Genomic DNA, 25,552 nt, shown 5'->3' with positions numbered 1-25,552 from the left:
ACGCGCTCCTATATCCTATTTGTGGATTGTGCTGAAAAACAGTTGTGTCTGGCAGCACAGCTGCTCCCAGTCAGACTTTTCAGCTTGAAGCCCCCAGCAGAAGACAAGCCTCGGAAAGCTTTTGGCACTCACAAAGTAAGTCAGGGAGGAAAACGCTTCAAATCCAGTTCCCCTGGTTTGCAAACCTTCGTTTACAAACCCTCACAGCCACCGGTGTAAAATCGTGATTTCAGTTTCTTTGTCGTGAAAACCGAGAGAGAGCCACAGGTAACGTGAGATGCAGGGGATGCACCCCTGGCCCCGCTCCGGGCTGTCACCATTTGTACGTCGTCCTCAACCCTTTCCAAGTCTAATACATGCAAATATATGTAAAGAGCAAAGACTGTTCCACCGAGTCTTGCACGTTTGTTCAAAGAGAAGGAAAACAAGCCGAATTTACAGGGGATTTGCGGGCTGAATTTTAAGACCTGGGTATAAAAAGCCCCCAAAAGCAGCTGATGCTGGCTGTGGGTGCTGACCCAGGCGATGCTTTCTGGCGTCTGTTTTCCCTGCGCCCGCAATCCTGATGTCATTAATATGGAGCTTTCGGAGAATTGGAGTATATCCTAATTAGCAGCCTCTGATTTTTTTTTTTTTTATATTTTTTTTTTTCCCCCCCGAGTTTCATAATCAGTGATCTCGGCTACACCACAAGTGTTACTGTGGCAACAGGGCTGAACCGAGCAGCGGTGCAGAATTACCGCAGGTAAAGGGGGGATTTTTTTTATTTTTTTTATTTATTTTTTTTTTTTACGGATCCGCGGCACTTTCTTATCCCGGGGGCTGCTCCGTGGGACGGGCTGGATGCTCCCTGCACCTACAGGTGTCCCGGGTGGATTCCAGGGTAAGCACAACCAGCGATTAAGCTGCATGACCGGACGCATGCGTTTGAATGGGAGCTCAGCCTCCGTGCGGAGATTTTAAGGCTGTCAGCGAGTGATCCCCCTCCGACACCTTTGTTTTAAAGTGGGATGCTCTGATCACTCGCTGCCCGAATGATCCAGCTCCTCGGCTCAATCTGGGACTTCATCTCAGGGCTTTATTTTTCGTGGGGGTTTCTTTTTTTCCCTTTTTTTTCTTTTTTTTTTTCTTTTTTTTAAGCCTCGTTTCTCCTCCCCGTGCACCGTTTGCTCTCTGAAAGGCATCTGACTAGGTAGGGATGTTGTCATGCTAAATAATGGCCATCCCTCATCCTGACTCCTCCATCAGAAGCAACCGGTCCTTTTCATAGCTGGAAATGTGAACTGTGCTCACGTTTTCTTTGTACACCTTACAAACGATGTCTGGGACAAAAGAGGGGACACTCTAAAGGGAATTACCTAAGGAAATATACCCCTCTGTGCCTCGACTTTTTTTGTTTTAATTATTAATTCGTGATTTGCAATAACGAGTTGAACCAGCGTCTGCTGTGCCTCTCCGGCGGTCGTTCTCTGCTTCCTGGTGCTGTGGTGCAGCTGCAATGCTGATCCCATGGGGAAAGCACACCAGGAGACCATGGATTCTGGTCCTGTACTAGCCAGGGGTTTTTACAAGCTCTGAGGGTCTTGTTTGGGTAGATCTGTTTTAATCACCCCAGAGGGGGTCTCATCTCCCTCTCCCCTTTGCAGCACAGTTGCTGCTGCCCCCACCATCCCTGACCTGCAGCAAAACCCTCCATCCCCAGCACCCTCCTCCTGTCAGGCTTGGAGTTTGTCCTCTACCCTCCTCCTCCCTGCCCTGACAGCTCCCTCAGGCTCAGCTCACTGCTCTCCTTCTTAGAACTTTCCCTTCTCTTGGCTCTTACCTGTCCCACCTTGATGCTCCTTGATGACATGTCCTTTAGGAAACCCTCTCCAGCTCGTCATTCTTCATTGCTACAGGTCCGAGAAGCTCTTCATTCCCTCTATCTCTTCCATAATTTATTCCCCCTCCCATCCCAGTTTATTCTGCAAGGGTTACTGGCACATACTCCCACGATCAGACAGCAGCAGCACCGAAAGAGAAGGGTGGCTGAGGGCAAATTAAAACTCTCAGAATTAGGAGAGTTTGTTAGGAAATTATTATTAGGAAAATAGTTTGTGTTTGTAGTTCTTCCCCTCTGAGTGCAGCTTCCAGACCATGGCTGTGCCAGGAGTGCCTGTCCATGTCGGCTCCTGGCTCTTATTTCTGTACTTTTAGTGTGAGAGCATCAAGTCTCTGGGCTCATTGTTAGTAATTGCCTGTTGTTAAACTTCCAGGGACAGATTTCTTTCCTTAAAAGCAAGATATTACAGAAAACTAAGGTCTGACTTGCCACAGTTACTGTGGGAATTGGGACTAGATGGTCTTTAAAGTCCCTTCCGACCCAAACCATTCTGTGATTCTGTGACTGGTACCCACTGTCAACATTTCTTTGTCTCTTTAGGAGCCTGAACTATTTCATGTCCCAATTCCTTGAGCATCCACATTCATTGGTGTTTTTCTCCATATTTTTTCCTTAAAACCTCATCCATTTATTTTTCCATTCGAGAAAGCATTTGGACAATAGTCTCAGGCACATGGTGTGATTTTTGGGGTGTCCTGTGCGGGGCCAGGAGTTGGACTCTATGATCCTTGTGGGTCCCTTCCTACTTGAGATATTCTATGATTTTTCTGTCTCCTAACTGGGATAATAATTGCCCGGCCTCAGGGCTCTTCAGTCTTGCAATCCTTTGGAGGATCATTTGGGTTCATTTCATTTGGGGTCAGTGGGTTCCTTTCCTCTGATCAGCTTTTTGCTCTTGGTTAGTGGCTCCTGGGAGGTGAGGGTTGTGGCAGAGTGTGTCATGGCGTGCAGCAACTGGTGCTTTGTTCACTGGAAGCCAGTATAGAGCTGGAGGGACACTGGTGGGATCCCAAGATACGTCCTGCACAGTGTAGGGCTCTCCTACTCAGTGCTGGATATCACCTTACTTGACTGTGAGGTTCAATCCCAGCAGGTTTGCTTTCTGAGAAGTTTGCAGAACAGTCAGTTACAGGATCACAGAATCCCAGAGGGATTCATTTTGGAAGGAACCTCTGGAAGTCATCTGATCTAACTTCCCTGTTCCAACAGAGCCACCAGAGCCGGCTGCCCAGGACTGTGTCCAGATAAAGTTTGAGTATCTCCAAGGCTGGAGACTCCTCAACCTCCCTGGGCAACCTGGGGCAGTGCTCAGTCACCCCTCACTCAAAACTGTTCCCTGACGTTCAGAGGGACCCTCCTGTGTCTCAGTGTGTGCCTGTTGTCCCTTGTCCTGTCACTGGGCACCACTGGGAAGAGCCTGGCTCCGTCCTCTCTGCACCCTCCCTGCAGGTGTTGATGGACTTTGATGAGACCCCCGGAGCCTTCTCTTCTCCAGGCTGAGCTGTCCCAGCTCCCTCAGCCTTTCCTCACAGCAGAGGTGCTCCAGTGCCTTCCCTGGGCTCTCTCCAGTCTGTCCCTGTCCCTCTGGTACTGGGGAGCCAGAACTGGATCCAGTGCTCCTGGTGTGGCCTCACCAGTGCTGGGCAGAGGGGCAGGATCCCCCTCCCTCGACCTGCTTGGGGAACCTCCTTCCAGGGTTAGGTGGGAGATTGGGAAAGAATTCCTGGCTGTGAGGGTGGTGAGGCCCTGGCACAGGTTGCTCAGAGAAGCTGTGGCTGCCCTGGGATCCCTGGAAGTGTCCAAGGCCAGGCTGGATGGGGCTTGGAGCAACCTGGGAAGGTGTCCCTGCCCATGGCAGGAGGGTTGCAATGAGATGGTCTTTAAGGTCTGTTCCAACCCAAACCATTCCATGAGCAAATACTGAGATGTGGGAGAGCAGTGATTTGTGGAATGTTGGGCAGGTGGAGAAAGCAAAGCTCCAGGCCCTTCCCACAGGCTCATCCTCCCCCTCGTGCTCCGTTCCTGCCGCTCGTGTGGAAACTGCCTGTTTATTTAAAACCCCCCCAAAAAAAAAGGCTATGAAGTGGATTTTCAGAAAGGGTGAATGGCTGCTGTGATTCATCTTTTCTGTTCAAGAGTGGAAAAGCAGAGGGTGGGGTGGGGGGAATAATCACTGACACATCAAAGGCCCCGTTTCAGCTTCAGAGACACACGCGAGGAATTAGTCACTGCGTTTTAGTGCAACAAAACCCTTTTTCCTCCCTAAACCCAGCAGCTTCTCTCCCTGTGATGGCCAACTCGCTGCAGCCCTTGGGCATCCCATTTGGGTTTTTACATCCTTTGCATGTCATCCAGCATGAGAGGTTTGGGGTTACGGTGCAGGTGAAACCGTTCTGCTGTTGGATGAGCTCTCCTCTGCCGTGGATCACGGCTCCGGGGAGAGGCTGGCAGTCCACAAACAGGATTTAAAAGGAGCTGGGAGGGGGAGAGGGAATGGCAGGTTTGTCTTCCAGGGTGGCTGAGCCATGCTGATGGCTCACTGCCACCAAAAAGAATTTAAAAAAATGACCTTTTTCCCCTTTCTTTCTGCTCGTGCTTGTTCTCGCCCTACTGCGAGCGGCTTCAAAGAGCCAACCTTGCTCCCGGTTCTGCCCTGTCCCCTGCCAGAAAAAAAAAAAAAGGAGAAAACAGAACATTATCCTTATTTTTCACTGCAGTTGGGGCCAGGACAAGGCAGTTGGGTGGTCATGGTTGACCCACCACATTTCAGCATCCTGCTGGCGATGACAACAGGGATTTCTGGGGTCCCAGAAAGCCGAACAGAATTCGGGTTGCGTCTCCTCATGGCACACAGAAAAAGATTGCCTCATTTTCCAGGAATTAGGAATATGTCAGAGGTGGGGGGTAAATCCTGCCTTTGATTGTGCACGGCTGTATCCGGGTTGGATCTGGGCAGTTTCTGCAGCCATAAATCCTAATTCTTTGCATTCTGGAAGCACGGCGAGGTGATCCTGCAGCCTGACCTCCCCCGGAGCACCGGCACACACGCATTTCGAAGCCACTTACTACTTTATGAAGAGATTATTTCCTTTATTTTTTCCCCCCTCCAGCATCAATCATCTTGACAAAATCTGCTTATTTTAAAACACACATCCTGCAGCCTAAAATCCAACCTTTCCTATAAGGAGCATCACAAGGAGTTTATGGAAGAGCGCAGTCCACGTACGTTATATTAATATCTATATATATATCTATATATATCTATATATATCTATATATATATATATATATATATGTGACATTCTAGGCACACCAGTAGCAAACTGCTGAGGTTTCTAACCCGGATTTTTTGGAAAAGAAGGTTTCAAGTGAAGAGGCAGTGCTGAGCATCCCAAAGCTCCGGAGCAGCGGTGCCGAAAGCGGCTCCTTTCTCCTGGGCAGAGCCGGCGCCGTGACGTCAGGGTGTTTTTCTGCAGAGCTCGCAGGATGTTGCAGCCGGCCAAGAGCTGTGTTTATGTTGATAACATTACAAGTATTTCCTCTCCGTTTCCGAAACCAGCAGGGAGGGAGCCGAGGGGGAAGGGAGGCTCGGGTTTCTCTCCGGCTTTAGGGGTAGGACTCTGGAGGCCTTTTATGTTAAGGAGCGGGTAACGAGCGAACCGCTGGCGTTTGTGGATGCTGCGTTTGGGAATAGGGAGTGTTGAATAGCAGGGGTTGGGAGCTGGGAGCGGGGCTGGCACAGCCCTCCCCTCTCCCTGCTCCGGATCCGGTTTTAAGGTGACAAAGCAGCTCTGGCAGCTGATTGCCGGTCACAGGAGCAGCTCCCAGGGTTTTTGGGGGATGCTCCCAGCGTCCTGTTTCTTTTGATGTCCACAGTAGTAAAGCCGTGAAAACTCGGGATCCACACGGACGGCCTGCATCCAGCTTTCTTCAGGAAAGCAGGGCAAGGCTCGGGGAAACCCAGTGTTATCTCCCCTTTCCTGCCCCTGCAATCCACTCATGGATCAATGAACCTATTGAACATAGTATCCAGGGGGATTTAAAGGCAGGATCTGCCTGCCCACAGATGTAATCCCAGGAAGGAGAAGCCCTCTTCGATGGTGGACTCAGTGAGCTTAAAGGTCTTTTCCAGCCTAAATGATTCCATGATCATCCCACCATCCCAAAGGGCTTTTGCATCTCCTGTAGCTTTCATCCATGTAGCGTTCATGGTCATGGAAATAAGCCCAAGATCTTTTTTGTGGGTTACTTCCCTGTAACAGAGGGCAGAAAGAAGTGGAAAATCACAGCTTCTCCTGCTTTCCTCCCATCCTGCATGTCCTGCCTTGGTACCAAGGGAAAATGTGAGGATGTGGTGAAGGTCTGGCATAGGTTGCCCGGAATTAGAATGGAAATGGGATGAACAGGATCCCAAATGAATGAGGATCCTTAAAGAATGGGATCCCAAATGAATGAGGATCACGAGTGAATGGGGGGGATCCTAAATTAATGAGATGTCAAATGAATGGGATTCCAAATGAACAGGATTACAAGTGAATGGGAATCCCAAATGAATGGGTCTGAAATGATTGGGGATCCCAAGTGAGTGGGATCCCAAATGAACAGGCTCACAAATGAATGGGAATCCCAAATGATTGGGGATCCCAAGTGAATGGGATCCCAAGTGAATGGGATCCCAAAGGAATGGGGATCCTAAAGGAATGGGGATCCTAAATGAAGGGGAACTCTTGTTTTGAGAAACAAGTTGTGGGAAGAGAAAGGAGCCACATCTGCCTACACAAATGGCATTTCTGTACAAATATTCATCAAAACATGGCAAATGGTCACTGTTTTCCCTGGTGGTGCTTGCACAAGGACCCAGTCTTTCCCTTGCCGTTGTTTTCTTGCTGTGGCAGGGATGGGTTCCCAGCAAGGGAAGTGGTTGCAATGATGAGACCTTGGTGCTTTCACCAGCCCTTGTGAGGTTTTCAGAGCATCTCAGAGCCATCATTTATGTTCTCTGGAAATTCAATGTGGGCTTAACTTCCTCCTGCCTTTGCACACATAGAATCATGGAATGGTTTGGACTGGAAGGGACCTTAAAGATCATCCAGTTCCACCCCTCTGCCATGGGCAGGGACACCTTCCACTAGCCCAGGTTGCTCCAAGCTCCATCCAACCTGGCCTTGGACATTTCCAGGGATGGGACAGCAACAGCTTTTCTGGGCAACCTGTGCCAGGGCCTCTCTCACTTTCACAGGGAACAATCTCTTCATTAAAAACATCAGAGTTTCTCTCCAGGGCCAAACCAGTTTATACCAAGCACATCTCAGACCCTGGCAGGCAGCTGACCGAGCTAAGTGGGGTGTGTTAATCACCAGCAGTGGGACATGGCATCAAACCATCAAACTACTGGTTGTGGGTTTTCCCAACATCCCACAGCTCGGGGAGGCACTGCAGGGCCAGTCCTGCTCCCAGCAGTGACAGGAGGACTGAATCAGTTCAAATTCATGCAGACAGAGATTTTAACCAGTGATGAAACCCTCTGGAAAGCCAGCTGCTCACACCAGTGGGACCCTTGGAGAAAGCCCTGCCCTGCTTGCAGCAGCAGGGCTGGCCATGGAGGGAGCACAAGGAAAGCTCTTATCTCCAGAGCTTGGTTTCCTTCTGGTTCAGGGTTTGTCTGACCTTTTGGTCACTGAGTAAGGTCGATTTTTGCCAGGTTTTCTTTCGGAGGGGGAGGAAAAACATGTTAAGTGGGTGGTGCTGGTGGGACGATACTCCCGGGTGGGGTGGGAGGATCTTGTGTTTCTGATACCATTTCCAGCGCGTGGATGACTTCAGTGTTGTCCTTTTGCCCGGAGTTTGGGATGGGTCTGGATGGAGCAGATTTAAATAAATAGAGCAAGCACAAACACCACGAGATGTATTGGAGGGGGAGGGTTAGACCATGCATCGGGAATAAAACCCTTCCCTGGCAGCCTGTCAAGCTGACTTGGCAGCGAGATCTCGCAACCTTCTCCCAGGAGATCCTGGAGATGCAACTGGACACATGACAAAAGGCTGAAGGACGGGAGAGCCGAGCGGCAGCTGCTGGCCCGTGGCACGTACCAGAGCTGTCTCTGAGCCCTCTCCAGGCTCGGAGCAGAGGCAAGATGTTGGCCCATCCTTGGGAGGCCCCAGGGCCGTGTGCTGGTCTGGGGCTTGGCAGCTCTGGGCTCTGCTCTGGCCAGCACGGTGACGTCTCACATCTCCCCGTCGCTTGCCTGAGCCTCTGGATCCGTAGGTGTTTGGGAGGAGATAACCATAACCCATATCTCAGGAGCTTTCTGAGGTCCCCAGGGGGAAGAAATGACCATAAAAACCTTGTATTTTAAAGGGTTTTACTGATGTCATCGTCCTGTAATTTAGCTGGACGTTTCCTGGGAAGGACCTACAGTACGAGTGTGTGGCTCATCATCCTGGATTGTTTGTGGGGTTTTTTTCATCTGCATGGGCAGGGAGTCCTACAGGGTTTGAATGGAGCTGAGAGTGGCCTTGTGCAGGTGCTCTGACCCTGCCCAGGAACATGCAGGGTGTCAGTGAGCCAGGGGCAATCAGGGGCACTGACCTCTCCTTCATCCCTGCCTCCAGTTCTGGGGCATTTGGGATCAAGGCTCTTTGCCACAGTCTTCACATATATTGGGTTTGAGTTTGCTGTAAGTACAGTCATTTGCAGACCATTAAATTTATTAATTTTCTTTAAGACCAGATCCTTGTCCTTAGTGCTCAGCTTGTTCCTCTCGTGCTCTCCCACAGTTCACCCATTCCCTGCTTCATCCCTGGTAACCTTTGCTGCTCCACCAGACTGGGGTCTCTCCCCCTGGTGACTTATGAACATACCCACAAATCCTTCCCATCCACACCCTGCAGGGACTCAAGCCACATCTTCACTCCTCCCTTCCAGCTCTACAAGATGCCCAGCAGCGTCTCCACTCTGAATTACTTGGGGATGATGTTTCATGAGGGTTTGAGTAACTGTTCTCTGCTTTCTCCTCCAGGTCAACATGGATTTGTGGTTCTTTCTCCTCTTGCTCGGAAGTGGCCTGATAAGTGTAGGTGCTACCAACGTCACAACAGGTAAACTGTGCTCCTGTCTCTTCTCTTTTATCCCATCTTTAGGAGCAAAGGAGTAAGAACTCATGTGCTCAGTGTCTTACTCCTCCTGCCCCCCATGGAACTGTAACTGTGAAGTGTTGGAAAGAGGGTGATGGGCTGCGGGTCCTCACGAATGGGACCCACAGGTTTTACCTCTGGCAAATACTGATCCTCACTTCCAGGGGCTCTGATTTTTGTGCCTCCTTGATACCATAATACCTGTTCAAGGTGCTTGCTCTTATAAGTTTACATCTGCTGTGCAGAGCATTCCCTGTCCTGCCCTCGGGATTTGTCGGTTGTTTTATCCCTGTAGTTACAGTCACAAGGATCTCCAGCGTCTAAACCCTCCACTGTCACAGGAAAGAATCTCATGGAGATTCCCTTGTGCTTTTTCTCTCTCAGGGCCACCCACAACAGTGCCCACCTCCCCCAGGAGCCCCACCAAAGCTCCTACAGCAGGTCCTGAGGATGGGACTACGACGAGCTCCAACAGGCTCAACATGAGCACTCCAGGGACTGTTCCTACCGTGGCATCAAAGCCACTTCCAACCACAGCTGCCAGGATCTCCCCAAACACCACCACTGGCAGCCTCAACACCTCCTCCACCCTGGGGACCACCGTGCCTGTGCCTCCAGCCACCTCCCTGCTCCCCAGCGTGACTCCCTCTGCCCCACACTCCGCCGTCCCCAGCACAGAAGCGGAGACGACGGAGAGGAATTCCAGTATGGTGGTGACAACACAGGAGACCTCTTCTGCCTCCCACAACGGTAGGCCACCTCCTCCACCTCTACGTCTCCAGGCCACCCCGCCCCTGGGTTTGAGTCTTTGCTCTTCTTTTGTTTCGCTGAACAAACTGGAGCGAGAAGACACTTTTCCGAACATCCCAGATCAGAAGAGGTTTATCCTGCCAAGGGTTTGGGCTAAGATCATCTAGTGAAAGGTGTCCCTGCCTGTGACAGTGGGGTGGCAGGCTCTGAGTTGCAACACTAGGATAGCAGTGCCTGCTAGACCTTATAGCAAAAGCCTTGGCAGTGTGGGATGTAGTGGAAAAACAGGATTGGTAACTCGGTGGTGTGGTAGAAAACACTCAAAGAAGATAATGGTGGAGTTAATGCAGGGAGGTGTCAAGTGCCTATTCCTTAAGAAAATATTTCTCAAGAAATATTGGACATCTCAGCACATCAACAGTGAGATAGATGTGTGTGCCCTCTTCCTCTGGGAATATTTGGAAAGATTCCACAGCCCACGAAGCTGCAGTGAGGTTGTCTTTGCTGCTGACATAGGAAGGGATTTGGCTGAAGGATGTTCACAACCCAGCTTTCTCAGTGTTCTGCCATCCCTGACCTCATCCAGCTCCCTTCCAAGCACAAATCCTTTTTTTCAGAGTGAAGGGGTCCAGCATAACCTTAGGTACACACGTGGGGCAAGCTTGGAATAAATGTAGCCTTCAAACTGAGAGATGGAGGCAAAAGCCTTAAGTACTTCAAGTATATGGGTTTTGTAATACAATGTCTGCTAATGGGGGTACAGAATTTATCATTTTTGTGTCTTTACTACCTCTTTTGTGACTTGGGTTACTGGTTTTGGTGAACTCCCTTGGTGTGTGCCATGACACGTTGGCCATTGAGCCATCAAGGCCAGAAGTGGCTTCTCACTTGGTGTCAGTCCCCAGAACAAGTGACCAAACCTGCTTCTTTCTTTATTTCAAGCAATTTGTCAAGGAGCAAAATCAGTTTTAGGGCTGCCCTTGCCATTAGTCTTAACAGGGAATGTGGGTATTGGTCTTGGAAGAATTAAGTGGTGCTGAAGAGAGGGACTGGGACAGAAGGTGACACATGAACCATGTGGTGTACAGGCAGTTCCTGCTCCTCCAACCCACCAGGATTGTCCTCAGCCCTGTGCTGCAGCTCTTCACGTGTAGATTAGGGCCACAGGGTACCTCAGGAGAGCTGAGCTGTGCTCCCACTGGCAAAGGTTTGTTCTGGTGTCCTCTGGATGAGACATCCCAGCAGGGAGACGCTTTCCTTGGAAGCTCCTCACCCCCATCCCTGAGCCCAGCTGCTCTTAATTGAACTCTTGGCTCAGCCACTCTCTTAAAATTATGCAGGAGTGTTACCTCTTAACATTTAAGTGCTAATGAATTACACCAGTGACTTGCTGGTTATGGGCTTAAACAGTCCATGGTATCGATTAAGAGCAGTAATTGTGTTTATCGATGTTAAAGCTCAGCTGCAGCTCCCTGCTCTGCTGATAAAAACCTGGGATTTGTTCCTTTTTCCTTGCTCAGAAATTCATTTAACACCCTGGCTTTGTAGCTGGTGTTTTAGAGGAGAGATTTACAAGCAGATGATGAGAGTTACTAAATTTGTTCCCGTCTTGGTCTTTGATCCTTCATGACTTATTAAAATGTCTTATTTCTTTGTTGCTAAGAGACTTCTGTTTTCTTTTCCTGCAGGTAACTCTGACAGAAGAGGTAAGAATTTTATATTTCATCACTCTTTATTCAGTAAAAACATTTCCAGAAGTGTTCTGCTATTAGAGACCTCTCCTTAGGACTTCCAAATGTTCTTTTACGAAGCCCCTCAAGCTCTTTAAAAGAGCTGGTGACACACTGATATCCTAATTTCTTTTGGGCTTTTCTAAACAATCCCATTCCAATTTGTACATGTCCTGTTAGACACAAATTGTTCCTGCTGAGTGCTCTGAAAATGTCAGCACGTCCCTGGAGTTGGATGACCGAAGCCTAAGAAGCCATTCAGGAAATTTCCTTTTGGGTTTGTTTTTTTTTTTTTGCTTCTGAATTGTCTTTATTGACTGTGACTTACCCTATTTGATCCAAACCCCTTCTGCAGATGATGAGAATAATTATTATTCCCCTTCGTTCTGTTGGCAAGCAGCAGCACAAATCCATTTCTCGTAACAGAGCAGCACTTAGGGACATTTTTCCATCTCTCAGCTCTGAGAACTGGCATCTCCACCACAATATTTGCAATTAGTCATGGCTTTAGCACTCCAGGAGCGGGCAGAGCAGAGGTGCAGCAGGGCTGGCTGCTTCCTATAGGAATGAGCTGCCTCCGTGTGTTTTCATCATGGCTCTGATGGGTGTTTTAGCTTTGTGAACTCCCTGGCATTCCTGTTGTGATGCTCTCTGTGCCAGGCTCACCCCATCCTGCTGATGGTCCAGAGGAACAGGCAGATGCTCTGCAGCAGTTACTGTCAGAACACATTTAGCAGAGGAAATAAAAGGGATGCAGGTCCGAGAGAATTCATTTAAAATGATGGTTAAGCTGCTGCAGAAAGGCTCAGTGTAATTCCCTTGGATCTGGCAGGGTTTAGGTCTGATTTTGTGCTCTCTCTGTTGTTGTTCATCCCTGTTCCTGAGAGCAAAGAAACAAACAGAAAAAAAAGGGAATAAATCTGACTTCCTAACAACATTTATATTAATATTGCTAATATGAAGAAGGGACTTTTTAGAAGAGCATGGAGAGACAGAACAAGGAGGAATGGCTTCAAACTGCCAGAAATCAGGGTCAGATGGGATATTGGGAAGCAATTGTTGGCTGTGAGGGTGGGGAGGCCCTGGCACAGGTTGCCCAGAGAAGCTGTGGCTGCCCCTGGATCCCTGGAAGTGTCCAAGGCCAGGTTGGACAGGGCTTGGAGCAACTTGGGCTAGTGGAAGGTGTCCCTGCCCATGATGAGCTTTAAGGTCCCTTCCAGTCCAAACCATTCCATGATTCTCTGATTTTTTGGGCAGATGTTGGCAGGGACAGGCTGCTCATCCCTGGCCCTCTCTGGTGTGCGGCCGGGGTCTGTGGGACGTTTAGGGAACAGCCTATAGAGCACATCTGCCTATAGAGCCTATAGAGCACATCAGCCTCCAGCTGGAACGTGATCTCCAGCACCAGAAGATGCTTTACTGCCTCCTCAGAGATGCCAGAACAAGATTTAAGCATCCTGATGCCTTCCAGGCTTCCAGCACTGCAGGTCTGTGGAAGCAGAGGGTTGAGTCCTTGTCCCTTTTCCAAGAGAACTGCCAGCGTGAAACCCCCGGGGCCGAGGCTGGAGCAGGACAGGAGCTGTGGGAGGGTTGGCACTTCTCCCCAGGGCTGGCTGGGGAAGGAGGGAGCAGCTGGGGACCCTCCAGGTTGTTTCCTGACTGGGCTGTGCTGGGTGGGCCTGGCAGCTCTCCGGCTCTTGGAGACCGCGGTGGGAAAACTCCAACTCATCCCGTCCCTCCAGATGTGTCGAAAAAACGGCTGCAAATCAAACCCCCAACCCTGCAGACTCCCTGCATCCTGTGCCAGAGCCACCCCTGCCCATAAATCACCTCTCCTGCCAACCAGCACTGCCACAGCAACCCCGGCTTAGCGCTGGTTAGGCTGAGCTTAACTCCAGCCAAGGCAGGAAAAGTGGTCTAACGGTGTGTAGTGTGGGCATAACACCACAGGATTTGGGAAGGCAGCTCTCCTTCCACTCCTGCAGCCAGGATGGAGGTGATGGTTGTGGTCGGAAGCCTCAAAGAGGAGCTCGTTATGGGAGAGGCCGGGACTGGCTGTGGTTGGGCCAAGACCCTCCGTGGTTGCTTTGCCTTCCTGGTCTTGCTTTTGGGAAGCCTCGAGGTGAGGAATGCCAAGGCTAAAGAACCTATTAAGTTTGCAGGAGGCAGAATTCCCAATAAATTCCTTGACTTTTTGCAGCTGGGCTGGGGGAGTTGCACTAGGGCAGCAGATGGAAAGAATAAAGACATGCAAAACCAGGATAATTTAATTTTTTAATTTGCCATGCCAGGTCACTGCCTTCAAGTCATTACACAAAAATCAAATCTTTTGGTCGGAAGAACATTCCCAGGCCTCACACCACAGAGGGACAAATGCAGAAATACAACCAGAGCTCCCCTTGGTAGCTCAGAGATGGACAAAATAAATCCCCCCTAAAATAATCTGCTGGCTGAAATTGCTGAGAGACATGGAGCAGGAATCTGCCCTGGCAGGGAAATGGATGCACAGAAGGTGGAGAGGGGGGTCATGCCCTGCAGCCTTGGGGGGCAAGGCATGTAGATGTGGTGCAGTGGCCAATACAGATTGAGGGAGCTCATGGAAAAGGAAAATAACCCCAGCTGGCATCTCTGGCATCCACATCTATCTGCAAAAACTCCCTTCAGGGCCATTCTCCTCTCTGGTTGGCATTGCTTGGCTTTCAGCCCACCTGAGTGATTTGCTCCACTGTTCCACTGGCCTCCAGGACAAGTTACAAATGGCTCATTTTAAAAGAAAAAAAACCTGTTGTGGGTTCTGGAGGACGGGAATGTTTCAGACGTGGCTAATCCAAGTGTTTGTGCAAGGGAATTGTGTGGTGCCTTCCCCTGAGGAGCCAAATGAAATCCCACTCGGTGGCCTTGCAGTGCAGAGCACAGTGGGGTGTCTGACACCTCCTGCTCTCCTAACTCAGTATTTCCAGGGAGGAAGGAGTAAGGAGTTGAACTAGATGGCATTTGGAGGTCCCTTCTAACCCAGATTATTCTATGATAGTAGAATCATGGAATGGTTTGGATTGGAAGGGGTCTTAAAGACCATCCAGTTCCACCCCTGCCATGGGCAGGGACACCTTCCACTAGCCCAGGTTGCTTCAAGCCCCATCCAACCTGGCCTTGGACACTTCCAGGGATCCAGGGGCAGCTACAGCTTCTTTGGGCAGCCTAGTCCCCACCAAACCTCAGCCTGGAGGTGTTCAGGTCCCAGGTGCAGGGGGAGGCTTTGCCCTCTTGTCCTGTTTGACAGGGAACTGGAAGCAGAATCATAGTGGTTTCACAAATGCAGTGTCTGTGGGATCTTAAAAAGGCCAGAGTTTTCCCATGTGTTATTATAAAGTTCTTTATCGTGTTCTACCAAACTCATGGACCTGTTAGGATCTTCTATGGATCCTGAAGTCTCAGGCAGAAGACTCTGTGGATCCTCAGGGGACAGAGGAAGCTTCTACCGGTGGGTGCACATTCAGTTGTGCAAAAAAAAACCCTAAAACAGCCCAGTCCCGACTTCCTCAGTCACTGTTTTCATCTGCAAGGTCACAATTCCACAGTGACCAACTCTTGGAGAAGGCTGAGGTGCTCTGAGTGGTGGTTACAGGTGTTAATCTGACCTGGGAGCGCTCACTCAGGTCCTGTTTCTGCCTTTCATCTCAGACTGAAGAAACATAACATCACTTAATACTGTTTATTATTATTTTTATTGTCAGTATCATCATCGTAATTGTTTTTCAAGCACAAATTGTAGAAGTCAGCCCCGTTAAATGATGGCTCTGGGTGTTTTTCAATGTGCATAACCACACCTTTCATTTCCTCTTGCAGATGAGACTCCAATTATAGCTGTGATGGTGGCCCTGTCTTCCCTTCTAGTCATAGTATTTATTATTATTGTGCTGTACATGTTGAGGTAAGAGCTGCTTTAATGCTGAATCCCCTTTTTTTGACAGAAATAATTCCTGAATGAACAGGAATGAGCCTTTTGTGCTGTTTCCCAAGCTAAAGGCTGACACAGCTGGTGCTTTTGAAAAGAAACCTGTAAGGGCAGTGAATGAAAATTACGTTTGGGGTTATCTAGGCAATGCTGCTTATTCCTTTCTCTACAAAGCTGCTCCTCATGTGGGGAATTCTTGTTCTGCTACTCAAAATATCATATTTAGGGTAGATTAAAAGTCCTGTCAGCACAGGTAAAAGCAGATAAGGTTTCCTTGTGGGGCAAAGGGTGATGGATTGAGTAATCCAAGGAGGCTGAACACAACACTCAAGCCAGAGAGTCCTTTGCATGTGTTATTCCTTGATTCCCATCTTGATATCAAACAGTATCCAACATCCAGAGCCAAGCTCTGCCTTGGGTACCAAACCTACACATCACGTCTGTGTATCTTCCAGTGCAAGGTAGTGCGTGGCTGGAGCTTATGAGGGGTGTTATGTGGTGCTGTAATTGGAATTATGGCATAAAAAAGCCTTATTAGGTCCATTTTTAAAAATGCAAGCATCTGGCTTGCTGAAAATGCGGCATTCCCAGCTCCTGGGAGTTAGAAGAGGGTGTTTATTCACCTCCAGTAAACATTTTAATTTATTCACCAGTTTGGTGATTAAATAAGTCTGAAAAAGAAACCCAAAAAAACCCTGTTTCCTCAGCAGTGGAAAACTTCCCTTCGTCTCCTGGCTCCAGGCCTGCTCTCACAGCAGTGAACCTGAGGAGAGTTTTGCCTCAGGAGTTCAGCAGCAGCAGCAGCAGACTTTTGAGCCCTTCCCACCTGGCTTCCAGCCCTCAAGAAAAGGGTTTCTGTTCGCTGCTGCCTGCCCAGTGATTCAGCAAAACTCCTAATTCCAGGCAAAGGGAAAGGGAGCAGCTGCTCCAAGTTAAAAGCACATGGAGAAGGGCTTTGCTGCAGGACGGATCGACCTGGGGTTTGTGTGCTTTGCTGGATCAGCCCAGGGAGCAGGGACTCCTGCATCTCTCCTCCAGGGGGTGACCTGGGCTCTGACTGACGTGTCCCCTCCCTTCTCTTTGGTAGGTTCAAGAAATACAAGCAGGCAGGGAGTCACTCCAACTCCTTTCGGTTGTCCAACGGCCGGACGGATGATACAGGTGAGGCCCACGGTGGGGAGCAAAGATGCATCTCACAGAGGAATCAGCTTTGTTCAGAGAATCACAGAACCATTTGGGTTGGGCAAGACCACTGAGATCATCGAGTCCAGCTGTTCCCCCAGCACTGCCAAGGCCAGCACTGACCCCTGTCCCCAAGTGCCACATCCACACGGCTTTTAAATCCCTCCAGGGATGGGGACTCCAACACTGCCCTGAGCAGCTGTGCCAGGGCTGGACAACCCTTTCCATGGACAAATTTTCCCCAATATCAAACCTAAACCTCCCCTGGCACAACTTGAGGCCATTTCCTCTCCTCCTGTCCCTTGTTCCCGGGAAAAGAGACCGACCCCCAGCTGGCTACAACATCCTTCTTACAGGGGAGTTGCAGAGCCAGAAGGTCCCCCCTGAGCCTCCTTTTCTCCAGGCTGAGCCCCCCCAGCTCCCTCAGCCGCTCCTGCTGCTCCAGACCCTTCCCAGCGTCCCCTGCCCACAGTAGTGACACCACCTGGAGACTTGGGGGGCTTTGTTCTCCCAGCTCATATTTTTGTAGGCAAGTATTTTTTCATTTACATTTTCCTTTGGTCCCTGGTCTGATTTTTCTGTGTTTTCCATGATTTTGGCAAACTTTTATAGAATGAAGATTTATTTTGCACCTTTCATTCCAGTGACCAAACGTTTGCCCTCACGTGGTTGATGTTAAGATGGGATTCCAGCACCAAACTACTCACATGCCCTTGAGTTTTCACAGGATCTCTTTGACTCAAATGAGAACCTTTTTTGAAACAACACATCTTTGGGGAATAACTAAACATCCTTTTACCCTTTTAAATTAGGATGATGTCTGACTAAAACTCAGATCTTTGAACTGTAGACACCGAAGTAACATTTCCAGGAGTAAGCAGGGAATACTGGTTTTTCATTATAAATCCTTTTTGTTCCTCTTAAAGATGCAGAAATGCAGTTGTAAAGCCTTGTGCAGACCTGCTGTAATGTCTAAACTCTTCTGCCCCTGAGCTTTGAGCCAGAGCTGCCCATTGAGGGTCTGAAGTTGGGCATCTTCATTCACGTGTAGTCACCTAAGTAAGAGCTGAAGAGGATCCACCACCTCTTAAACTCAGTTCAGATGCTTTTCAGAGCTCCTTTCACATAAACCAAACACCTTCTGAGAAGCACTAATTGAATTTCAGCACCTTTTTTTTTTCCTGTTGGCTGCTAAAGGCCTTCCCTGCCCGTTTTCCATCACTGTAAACCGAGGTGTGAACTTCATAAACCCTCGGCTGTGTTGGTGTAACCCTCGTGTGGCCTTTCTTGGCTTTGCTGAGGAACACAAGCAATAGCTGCCTTTGCTGTGCCCTCCTGGGAATTGTGTCACTGTGATGGTGCCAGACTTGCCATGAGAGTGAGGGGGGAAGTTCACATTCAAAATGAGGTGGTCTCCACCCCCAGTACTGATGACTTGGTCCTCATTGCCCTGTCCTGCCTCTGTGACGGTGTAAAGCTTGATCCCAGGGTGTTCATTTTCAGAGGATCACAGAATCATTTAGGTTGGAAAAGTCCTCTGAGATCATCAAGTCCGACCCTTAACCCAGCACTGCCAAGGCCACCACTGACCCCTGTCCCCAGGTGCCACATCCACAGGGATGGGGACTCTACCACTGCCCTGGACAGCTGTGCCAGGGCTGGACAGCCCTTTCCAGGAAGAAATTTTCCCAATATCCAATCTAAACCTCCCCTGGCACAGCTTGAGGCCATTTCCTCTCCTCCTGTCCCTTGTTCCCTGGGAGCAGAGCCCGACCCCCCCCTGCTCCCCCCTCCTGTCAGGGAGTTGCAGAGCCAGAAGGTCCCCCCTGAGCCTCCTTTTCTCCAGGCTGAGCCCCCCCAGCTCCCTCAGCCACTCCTGCTGCTCCAGCCCCTTCCCAGCTCCGTTCCCTTCCCTGCACATGCTCCAGCCCCTCCATATCTCTCCTGTCTGAGGGTCCCAGAAGTGCCCCCAGGGCTGGAGGTGCCTCAGCAGTGCCAGCACAGGGACGGGCACTGCCCTGGGGCTGGGACACACCAGGGCTGGCACAGACCAGGGCCATTGGCCATCTTGCCCACCTGGACACACCTGGCTCACATTCAGCTAATGTTGCTGAGGTCCTTTTTCTCCAGGCAACTTTCCAGCAACTCTGCCCCCAGCCTGGAGCACTGCAGGGAGTTGTCAGACTTTGTGCACTGAACGTAGGAAGAGCAAAAGGCCTAGAAGTGTCCAAGGCCAGGTTGGACGGGGCTTGGAGCAACCTGGGCTAGTGGAAGGTGTCCCTGCCCTCGGCAGGGAGTGGGACTAGATGATCTTTAAAGTCCTTTCCACCCCCAAACCATTCTGTGGCTCTGTGAAAACACGAGAATAGCGAGGACACGAAGGGGCCCTAAAAGCGGACGGCCTGAGGTGTGCAGGGTCCCTGCGCCCACCTGGGTGTGGGTGACGAGTGCTGGGCATGGGGGGGCAGCTGGGAGGGCCCCTCTGACTCCTGGTGTCGTTGCAGAGCCCCAGAGCATGCCACTGCTCGCCCGCTCCCCCAGCACCAACCGCAAGTACCCCCCCCTGCCCGTGGACAAGCTGGAGGAGGAGATCAACCGGCGCATGGCAGACGACAACAAGCTCTTTCGGGAGGAGTTCAACGTGAGTGCCTTTGCTTCTTGCCCTTCAGTCCCACAGGCTGTCCAGGAGTTGGGCTTAGCATGCAGATGGTCAACCTCGTCCTGGTCCTCAGGGGTTTGTGTGCAAGGCCAGGTTGGATGGGCCTTGGAGCAACCTGGGCTGGTGGAAGGTGTCCCTGCCCATGGCAGGGCATGGAACTGGATAAGCATTAAGGTCCCTTCCAATCCAAACCATTCTATAATTCTAAGTAGTTCTTCTCACTGGTGACCAGTGACAGGATTGAGGGAATGGCTGAAGTTGTATCAAGAGAGGTTTAGGTTGGATCTCAGGAAAAGGTTCTTCCCCCAGAGGGTAGCTGGGCACTGAACAGGCTCTCCAGGGCAGTGGGCACAGCCCCAAGGCTGCCAGAGTTCAAGGAGCACTTGGACAATGCTCTCAGGGATTGTTGGGGAGTCTGGGCAGGGCCAGGAGTTGGACTGGATGATCCTTGTGGGTCCCTTTCAGCTCAGCATATTCTGTGAGGTGGGAGGACCAATTCTGTCCCTGAATCTGCAGTGAGGGTGGACAAACCACTCCCTTTCACACTCACTACAGAAAGCAGAGATTTTCTAGCAACCAGCACCACAGGGTTACCTTTTTTTAGGTTCAGGAATGGTCCTGGATGTCTTGGGGTCTTCCAGAGCTTACCTGCCTGCTGGTTACCTCCCAAGCTCTGCCTCTCTCCTCCCAATCCTCAAGGCTTAAATCCACAAAGAACCAAAACAAGAGCTCTGACAGAGAAACAGGAGTGACTCCATCTCGTTTCAATGAGCTGTTAACCCTGAAACAGAGTGATGACAATGTGTATGACAAAGCTTGGCCTTCAGCTCTGAGTAATAATTAAGATATTGTGCTTATCCCAGAGCATCTCTTCGGAGGTGGCTCCAACCTCTTCTTGACATTGCTGAGCTCTGAAGCTTCTTGTGATGATAAACCTGTTTCCACTTGGCATTACAGAAATGGAATCAAATAGAAAAGGAAAGAATAGAATAGAATAGAATCATTAAGGTTGGTGGGAAAGCCCTCTGAGATCAAGTCCAACCATTCCCCCAGCACTGCCAAGGCCACCACTGACCCATGTCCCCAAGTGCCACATCCACACGGCTTTTAAGTCCCTCCAGGGATGGGGACTCCACCACTGCCCTGGGCAGCTGTGCCAGGGCTGGACAACCCTTCCCATGAAGAAATTTTTCCAATATTCAGCTAAACCTCCTCTGGCACAACTTGAGACTGTTCCCTCTCCTCCTGTCCCTCGTTCCCTGGGAGCAGAGCCAGAAGGTCCCCCCTGAGCCTCCTTTTCTCCAGGCTGAGCCCCCCAGCTCCCTCAGCCACTCCTGCTGCTCCAGACCCGGGTCAAAGGCATGATATGGCCCTATGAGGATGATGAGAAGGTCAAAAAAAAAGCCACTGGACTTTGTCCAGCTGCTGCACAACTTGATCCCCTTCCTGGCTGCGCTTCGATGAAACCAAATAGGTGCAGTGAGTGCCCAGGGAGGGAGATTTTTTGGTTTATAAATACCTGATGGCCCTGAAGATTTCCGTTCCCAGGCTGTCAGCTGGATGGTGAACACCTCCAGAATGTTCTCTCTTCTTTGCTGTTCAAAGAGCATGTGAAATAACAGTGCTGGGGAAGCACCTCCTGTGCTCGAGCATGAAACCCTGGGACAGTGTCACTTGTCACCCCAGCACCCCCAACCAAAGGTCCCTGGTGCTTTTGGATGAAGAATAACCCCCTGCATGGGTGTGCCTTCCCATCACTGGGTGGGCTCGAGCGATGGGGGCTTAATCAGGTCACAATTAGCAGCACTGTTAATGAGGCAATCTCAGCGGGAGCCTCCGCTGGCAGAAATGAGCTCCTCGGTGCTCGCTGGTGGGTTTGGAGCTCGAGGCTTTGCTGCCACCTCGTGTTCATGGATCCAGAGAGCCAGATCTCTCGTTTCCAAAGGGATTTGCTCTCTCTGGTCCAGCCCAGCTATTTAAATGGTCACTTTGAGCTCGGTGGGTAGGAGGAGCTGGTGCTGGAGTGGAGATGAGGGGTGGTGGGGACATATCCAGAGGGACAGGATGCTCAGATGTGGCATGTGCCAGCACGTTGTGGTTCTTGCTGTGCTGTGAGATCACGGAGAACCCTTTTTTTCTGCCATTTCAGGCTCTCCCAGCGTGTCCCATACAGGCCACGTGTGAAGCTGCTTCCAAGGAGGAGAACAAGGAGAAGAACAGATACGTGAACATTTTGCCCTGTAGGTATCGGAGCTGGTTGGGTGGGGGGAAACACATCCAGTGCTCCTCCTGTTCCTGGTTTTGGGATGGACAGGGGCATGGTTGAGGTCATTTCACCTCCCAGGTGGGTGGCTGTGTCTGCTTTAGCTTTCGGTACCTGAGAGGAGGAGCTCCATGGAGCCATCAGCAGGCAGGAGGCCGTGGAGAGTGAAGTGGATGGGAAATGCCCAAAGGGACAGCTCTTGCCTGGTGGCTTTGGGCAGTGGGCTGGCTCAGGGTGTCCTCAGGTGTGCACTCTGCAGAAGAAAAACTTCCTTTAGGCAAGGTCTAGCACCTCTCCAGGCTTGAGCAAGAAGAATTTGGGGGCACAAAGGTGTTTTTTCATGGGAGCCAGTGAGAGCAGCCACTGCTCTGACACGTGGCTTTCTCACTGTGCCAGGTACCAGCTGCATGGAGGAGGTTGTTTTTAATGCTGGGTTTTAATTTTCCTCCAGATGATCATTCCAGGGTTCACCTGACTCCTGTTGAAGGGGTTCCTGACTCTGACTACATCAACGCCTCCTTCATTAATGTGAGTTTTGGGATGTGAAGGGGAAAATCCCCACTGGCTCTGCCCTGGCCGGTGGTGCCTGGTCCCACCACCAAGCCCTTTGGAAAGGGCTTGGGAACTACTCCTGCAGCAGCTGGGGATTTGTGATTAGCAGCTGATGAATCATTTAGGTTGGAAAAGCCCTCTGAGGTCATCAAGTCCAACATTCTCTAGCATTGCCAAGGCCACCACTAACCCATGTCCCAAAATGCCACATCCACACAGCTTTTAAGTCCCTGAAAAGTGTGGCCAGTTACTTCCCAGTTTGCAGGGCTGGATGGGGGAAGGGGATGAAAAAGAAATCAAGGAATCCAGCTGAAATGGAAGCAACATTGCCCTGCTCTGCTCCAGGGAGGAGATGGGTCCTGTGTGGTTGTCACCGTGTGGCTCAAATCAGCTGGAAGGGTCACGTGAGAGACAGGGGCACATGAAGCAAAGCAAGACCCAAAAGAGCTTTTTCCTTTCCTTCCCAGTAAATAAAATACACAAAATCAATCCCCACGAGCTCAACAGCCTCCTCTCCCAGGGATTAGTGCTGATTTTCACACGATGCTCTGAATGCAGAGTCTGATCCTGGTGGAAGAGCTGTCAGGTACCACTTCATTAGTGCCTTGTGCCAATGAGTGGGGTCATTCCTGCATCATGTGAGTGTGGGGAGTGTTCCTTTGGGAAAACTGCCCATTGCACAGGGATTTTCCATTATTTCTGCCCCACTGTCAGTGCTGTTTCTCCCCTTGGAAGGCTGCAGCCCCTTCTCTGCACGTGGAGGAATGAGCAGCAGAGCATGTGCTGGTTCTGTTTGTTACTGATGTAGGTGAATTTTATGACTCTTGTGTTGGACAAATATTCATTTTTCTTCCTTTTTCTCTTTTTCTCTGCAGGGGTACCAAGAGAAAAACAAGTTCATTGCTGCACAAGGTAAATTCCTGGTTATTCCTCTAGCCCTGGTGGGTGGCAGCTGGGCTGGGATCCCTCTGCTCAGTGAAGCTGTGCCACTCTAACCACAGCACATCATCTTGCCAAGCTCCTCTGGTCAAAAGGAGGCTTGGCTGGTCCCACAGTTTGTTCCCAAAATGGTTTTCCCAGTCAAAGATCAGTGCTGGGTGTGCTGGGAGAGGAAGAGAAGTCTTAACCTGTGCCATACCCATTGCTGGAGAGTGTCAAAGCATTTCTGCCCTGAGCATTTCTGCCTTCCACCCCGGCCCACCATGCAGGTGGTGTGACCTCTGGAAATACTGCCAGGGAGCTGCTTAGTTCAATTCCCCAAATCATAGGATCATGGAATGGTTTGGGCTGGAAGGGGCTTTAAAGATCATCTCCTTCCAACCCCTGCCATGGGCAGGGACACCTCCCACTAGACCAGGTTGCTCCAAGCCCCATCCAGCCTGACCTTGAACAGTTCCAGGGATGGGGCAGAGAGAAATGTCCCTGTGGTCTTCAGAAGTCCAAACATATCCCTAAAACCAAGATTCCCACTCACAGGGAGGTTCCTGTCAACCTGCCCAGGGGAGTGATTTATATTTCTGCTCTTGACTGGCCAGTGGGTCAGAGCATTCATTACCAGCCAGTTTCCCTGGCTCTTCCTGGAGGGGAAAGGCTGGATCAGGTCCACCAGCACTTCCAGGCTCAGGTTAAGCTTTGGCTTTGCTGTTCCCTTGCCTCACCCTTAGCCTCAGGCTTGGCAAGGGAGTCCAGGCTGAGTTAGCTCCATGTCTGGCAGGCAGCAGGGAACTGTCCCTGTGCCACACTGAAATGGGATCCCATGGTTAAAGGCCAAGATCCCAGGGTGGGATTTCTGTGGACTCTGAGACGGCCACAATTTCCCTGGGTGACCTTGGGCAAGTCATTTCCATGTTCTGTTTGTCTGATTTCCCCTTCTCCAGCTAAAAATGGAATTCCTGCTTTTAAAACTTATCCAAAAATCCCATCTATCGTGTGATAGGATTATTCCTTGGGTCAGGCATGTCCAGACATCAAAGCACCTCCTGTGCTGGCATCTCTTGGCAAAAAATGTGATGGATCATCCACGCTGTGTGACCTCACACACTGGGTTTTGGTCCCAAATCATGGGGAGTTGATCCCAGAGACAACATTTCGTTTTGCCTTCCCCTCAGGACCAAAGGAAGAGACAGTGAACGATTTTTGGAGGATGATTTGGGAGCAAAACACAGCGACAATTGTCATGGTGACCAACCTGAAAGAGAGGAAAGAGGTGAGTGCCAGAGGGCTCTATGGGCTGGAATTTCGTGCCCGTGGGCATGTCCTGGAGACATTCCCAGGCTTGTGACGGTCCAGAGCTCACCTGCACCTGTTTTCTCTCCCCACAGTGTAAGTGTGCCCAGTACTGGCCGGATCAGGGCTGCTGGACATACGGGAACATCCGAGTGTCCGTGGAGGACGTGACTGTCCTGGTGGATTACACCGTGCGGAAGTTCTGCATCCAACAGGTGCCAGGGCTCATCTCCCATCCCATCCCACCCCTCCCCTCTCCACGCTGGGCATCCCAAAGGTGCTGCCATGCTCCTCCAAGGTGCTGTGAGATTAAGAGTTGGGGTGAAAAGATCCCCACCATTCACTTTTAACCAGAGTATTAAGAATTTATTCCTCTTAAACACCTGGGAGCCCATTCCCAGTGTGGCTGGTACTGAGAACAGGGAAAAGCTGATGGATGCCAAGGCTGAAATTCCATCCTGTAATACAAGTGTTGGTTCCTGCTCTCACCCACGGACACTTAATGCCTGCAAATAATCAGATTTATCCAAAGAGCCAAGACAAAATCCAGCTCTGTGTGCATTGGGTTTGATTGCTTTCCCATCTGTCACCACATTTCCTTGTCCTCCAAGGACACTCTGGGTGGTTTGGTCGCTCTGTTTGTTTTCCTGCCGTTCTCAGAGGCAGGCAAGGAAGAGCTGGTGCCTGAACACCTATCTGGACCCTGAGTGTGACTCTCCTGAGCCTCATCCTTCATTCCGGCAGTCTGGACACGGCTGGTTTCCTCCCCTGCCTTAAATACAAGGATCCTGTGGGCAAAGGAGTGGGAAAGGATGGAGCAACAGCTTCTGTCTGAGCTTGTTGGGAATGAAATGTGGCAGCTGCTGCCAGGTTGGAGCTGCAGCCAGGGCCAGGCTGGCATCTTGCACCCCTCAGATGTGGGATGTGGTGCTGGGTGATTAAAATGTCACATTTTCAGAGACTAATCTGTCCCAGAGCCTGGGTCGGAGACTGATCCCAGTCCTTTCAGCTGTGGACTCTGCTTCTCAAGCCATCCAGCTCCATCTCAGGGCTTTAACTTCCTGTCTGCCCTTGATTTTGGGGGAAGAAAGGGAACCCGGGGGTTTATCATTGACCTGGGTGTTACGACCCGCCCCAGGAAAAGGGGAGAGGAGGGTAACTCAGGTTTTTATCAATAATTCCCTTGGGGTGGATTAAAGTGAAACGACACTAAATAATC

At 50.5% G+C, this 25,552-nt stretch overlaps 1 protein-coding gene across 2 annotated transcripts in view; it reads left to right on the top strand.

Moving 5' to 3' along the window:
* The window catches only part of PTPRA (protein tyrosine phosphatase, receptor type A), a 119,417-nt gene that overhangs the window by 84,925 nt on the left and 8,940 nt on the right, over positions 1 to 25,552 (top strand). For both annotated transcript variants that reach the window (XM_017829011.1, XM_017829012.1), the window contains 11 exons: positions 8,902 to 8,980; positions 9,401 to 9,766; positions 11,455 to 11,472; positions 15,343 to 15,427; positions 16,539 to 16,612; positions 19,138 to 19,274; positions 21,442 to 21,532; positions 22,007 to 22,083; positions 22,983 to 23,019; positions 24,216 to 24,313; positions 24,429 to 24,548. In XM_017829011.1, coding sequence (XP_017684500.1) covers positions 8,902 to 8,980; positions 9,401 to 9,766; positions 11,455 to 11,472; positions 15,343 to 15,427; positions 16,539 to 16,612; positions 19,138 to 19,274; positions 21,442 to 21,532; positions 22,007 to 22,083; positions 22,983 to 23,019; positions 24,216 to 24,313; positions 24,429 to 24,548 — 1,182 coding nt within the window. The remainder of the gene's footprint in view (positions 1 to 8,901; positions 8,981 to 9,400; positions 9,767 to 11,454; positions 11,473 to 15,342; positions 15,428 to 16,538; positions 16,613 to 19,137; positions 19,275 to 21,441; positions 21,533 to 22,006; positions 22,084 to 22,982; positions 23,020 to 24,215; positions 24,314 to 24,428; positions 24,549 to 25,552) is intronic.

The sequence above is a fragment of the Lepidothrix coronata genome, unplaced genomic scaffold (assembly GCF_001604755.1).
Source record: "Lepidothrix coronata isolate B3197 unplaced genomic scaffold, Lepidothrix_coronata-1.0 Scaffold156, whole genome shotgun sequence".
Classification (NCBI taxonomy): domain Eukaryota; kingdom Metazoa; phylum Chordata; class Aves; order Passeriformes; family Pipridae; genus Lepidothrix; species Lepidothrix coronata.
Note: the sequence above shows the minus strand (reverse complement) of the source record. Positions and strands in the feature narration are given on the sequence as shown.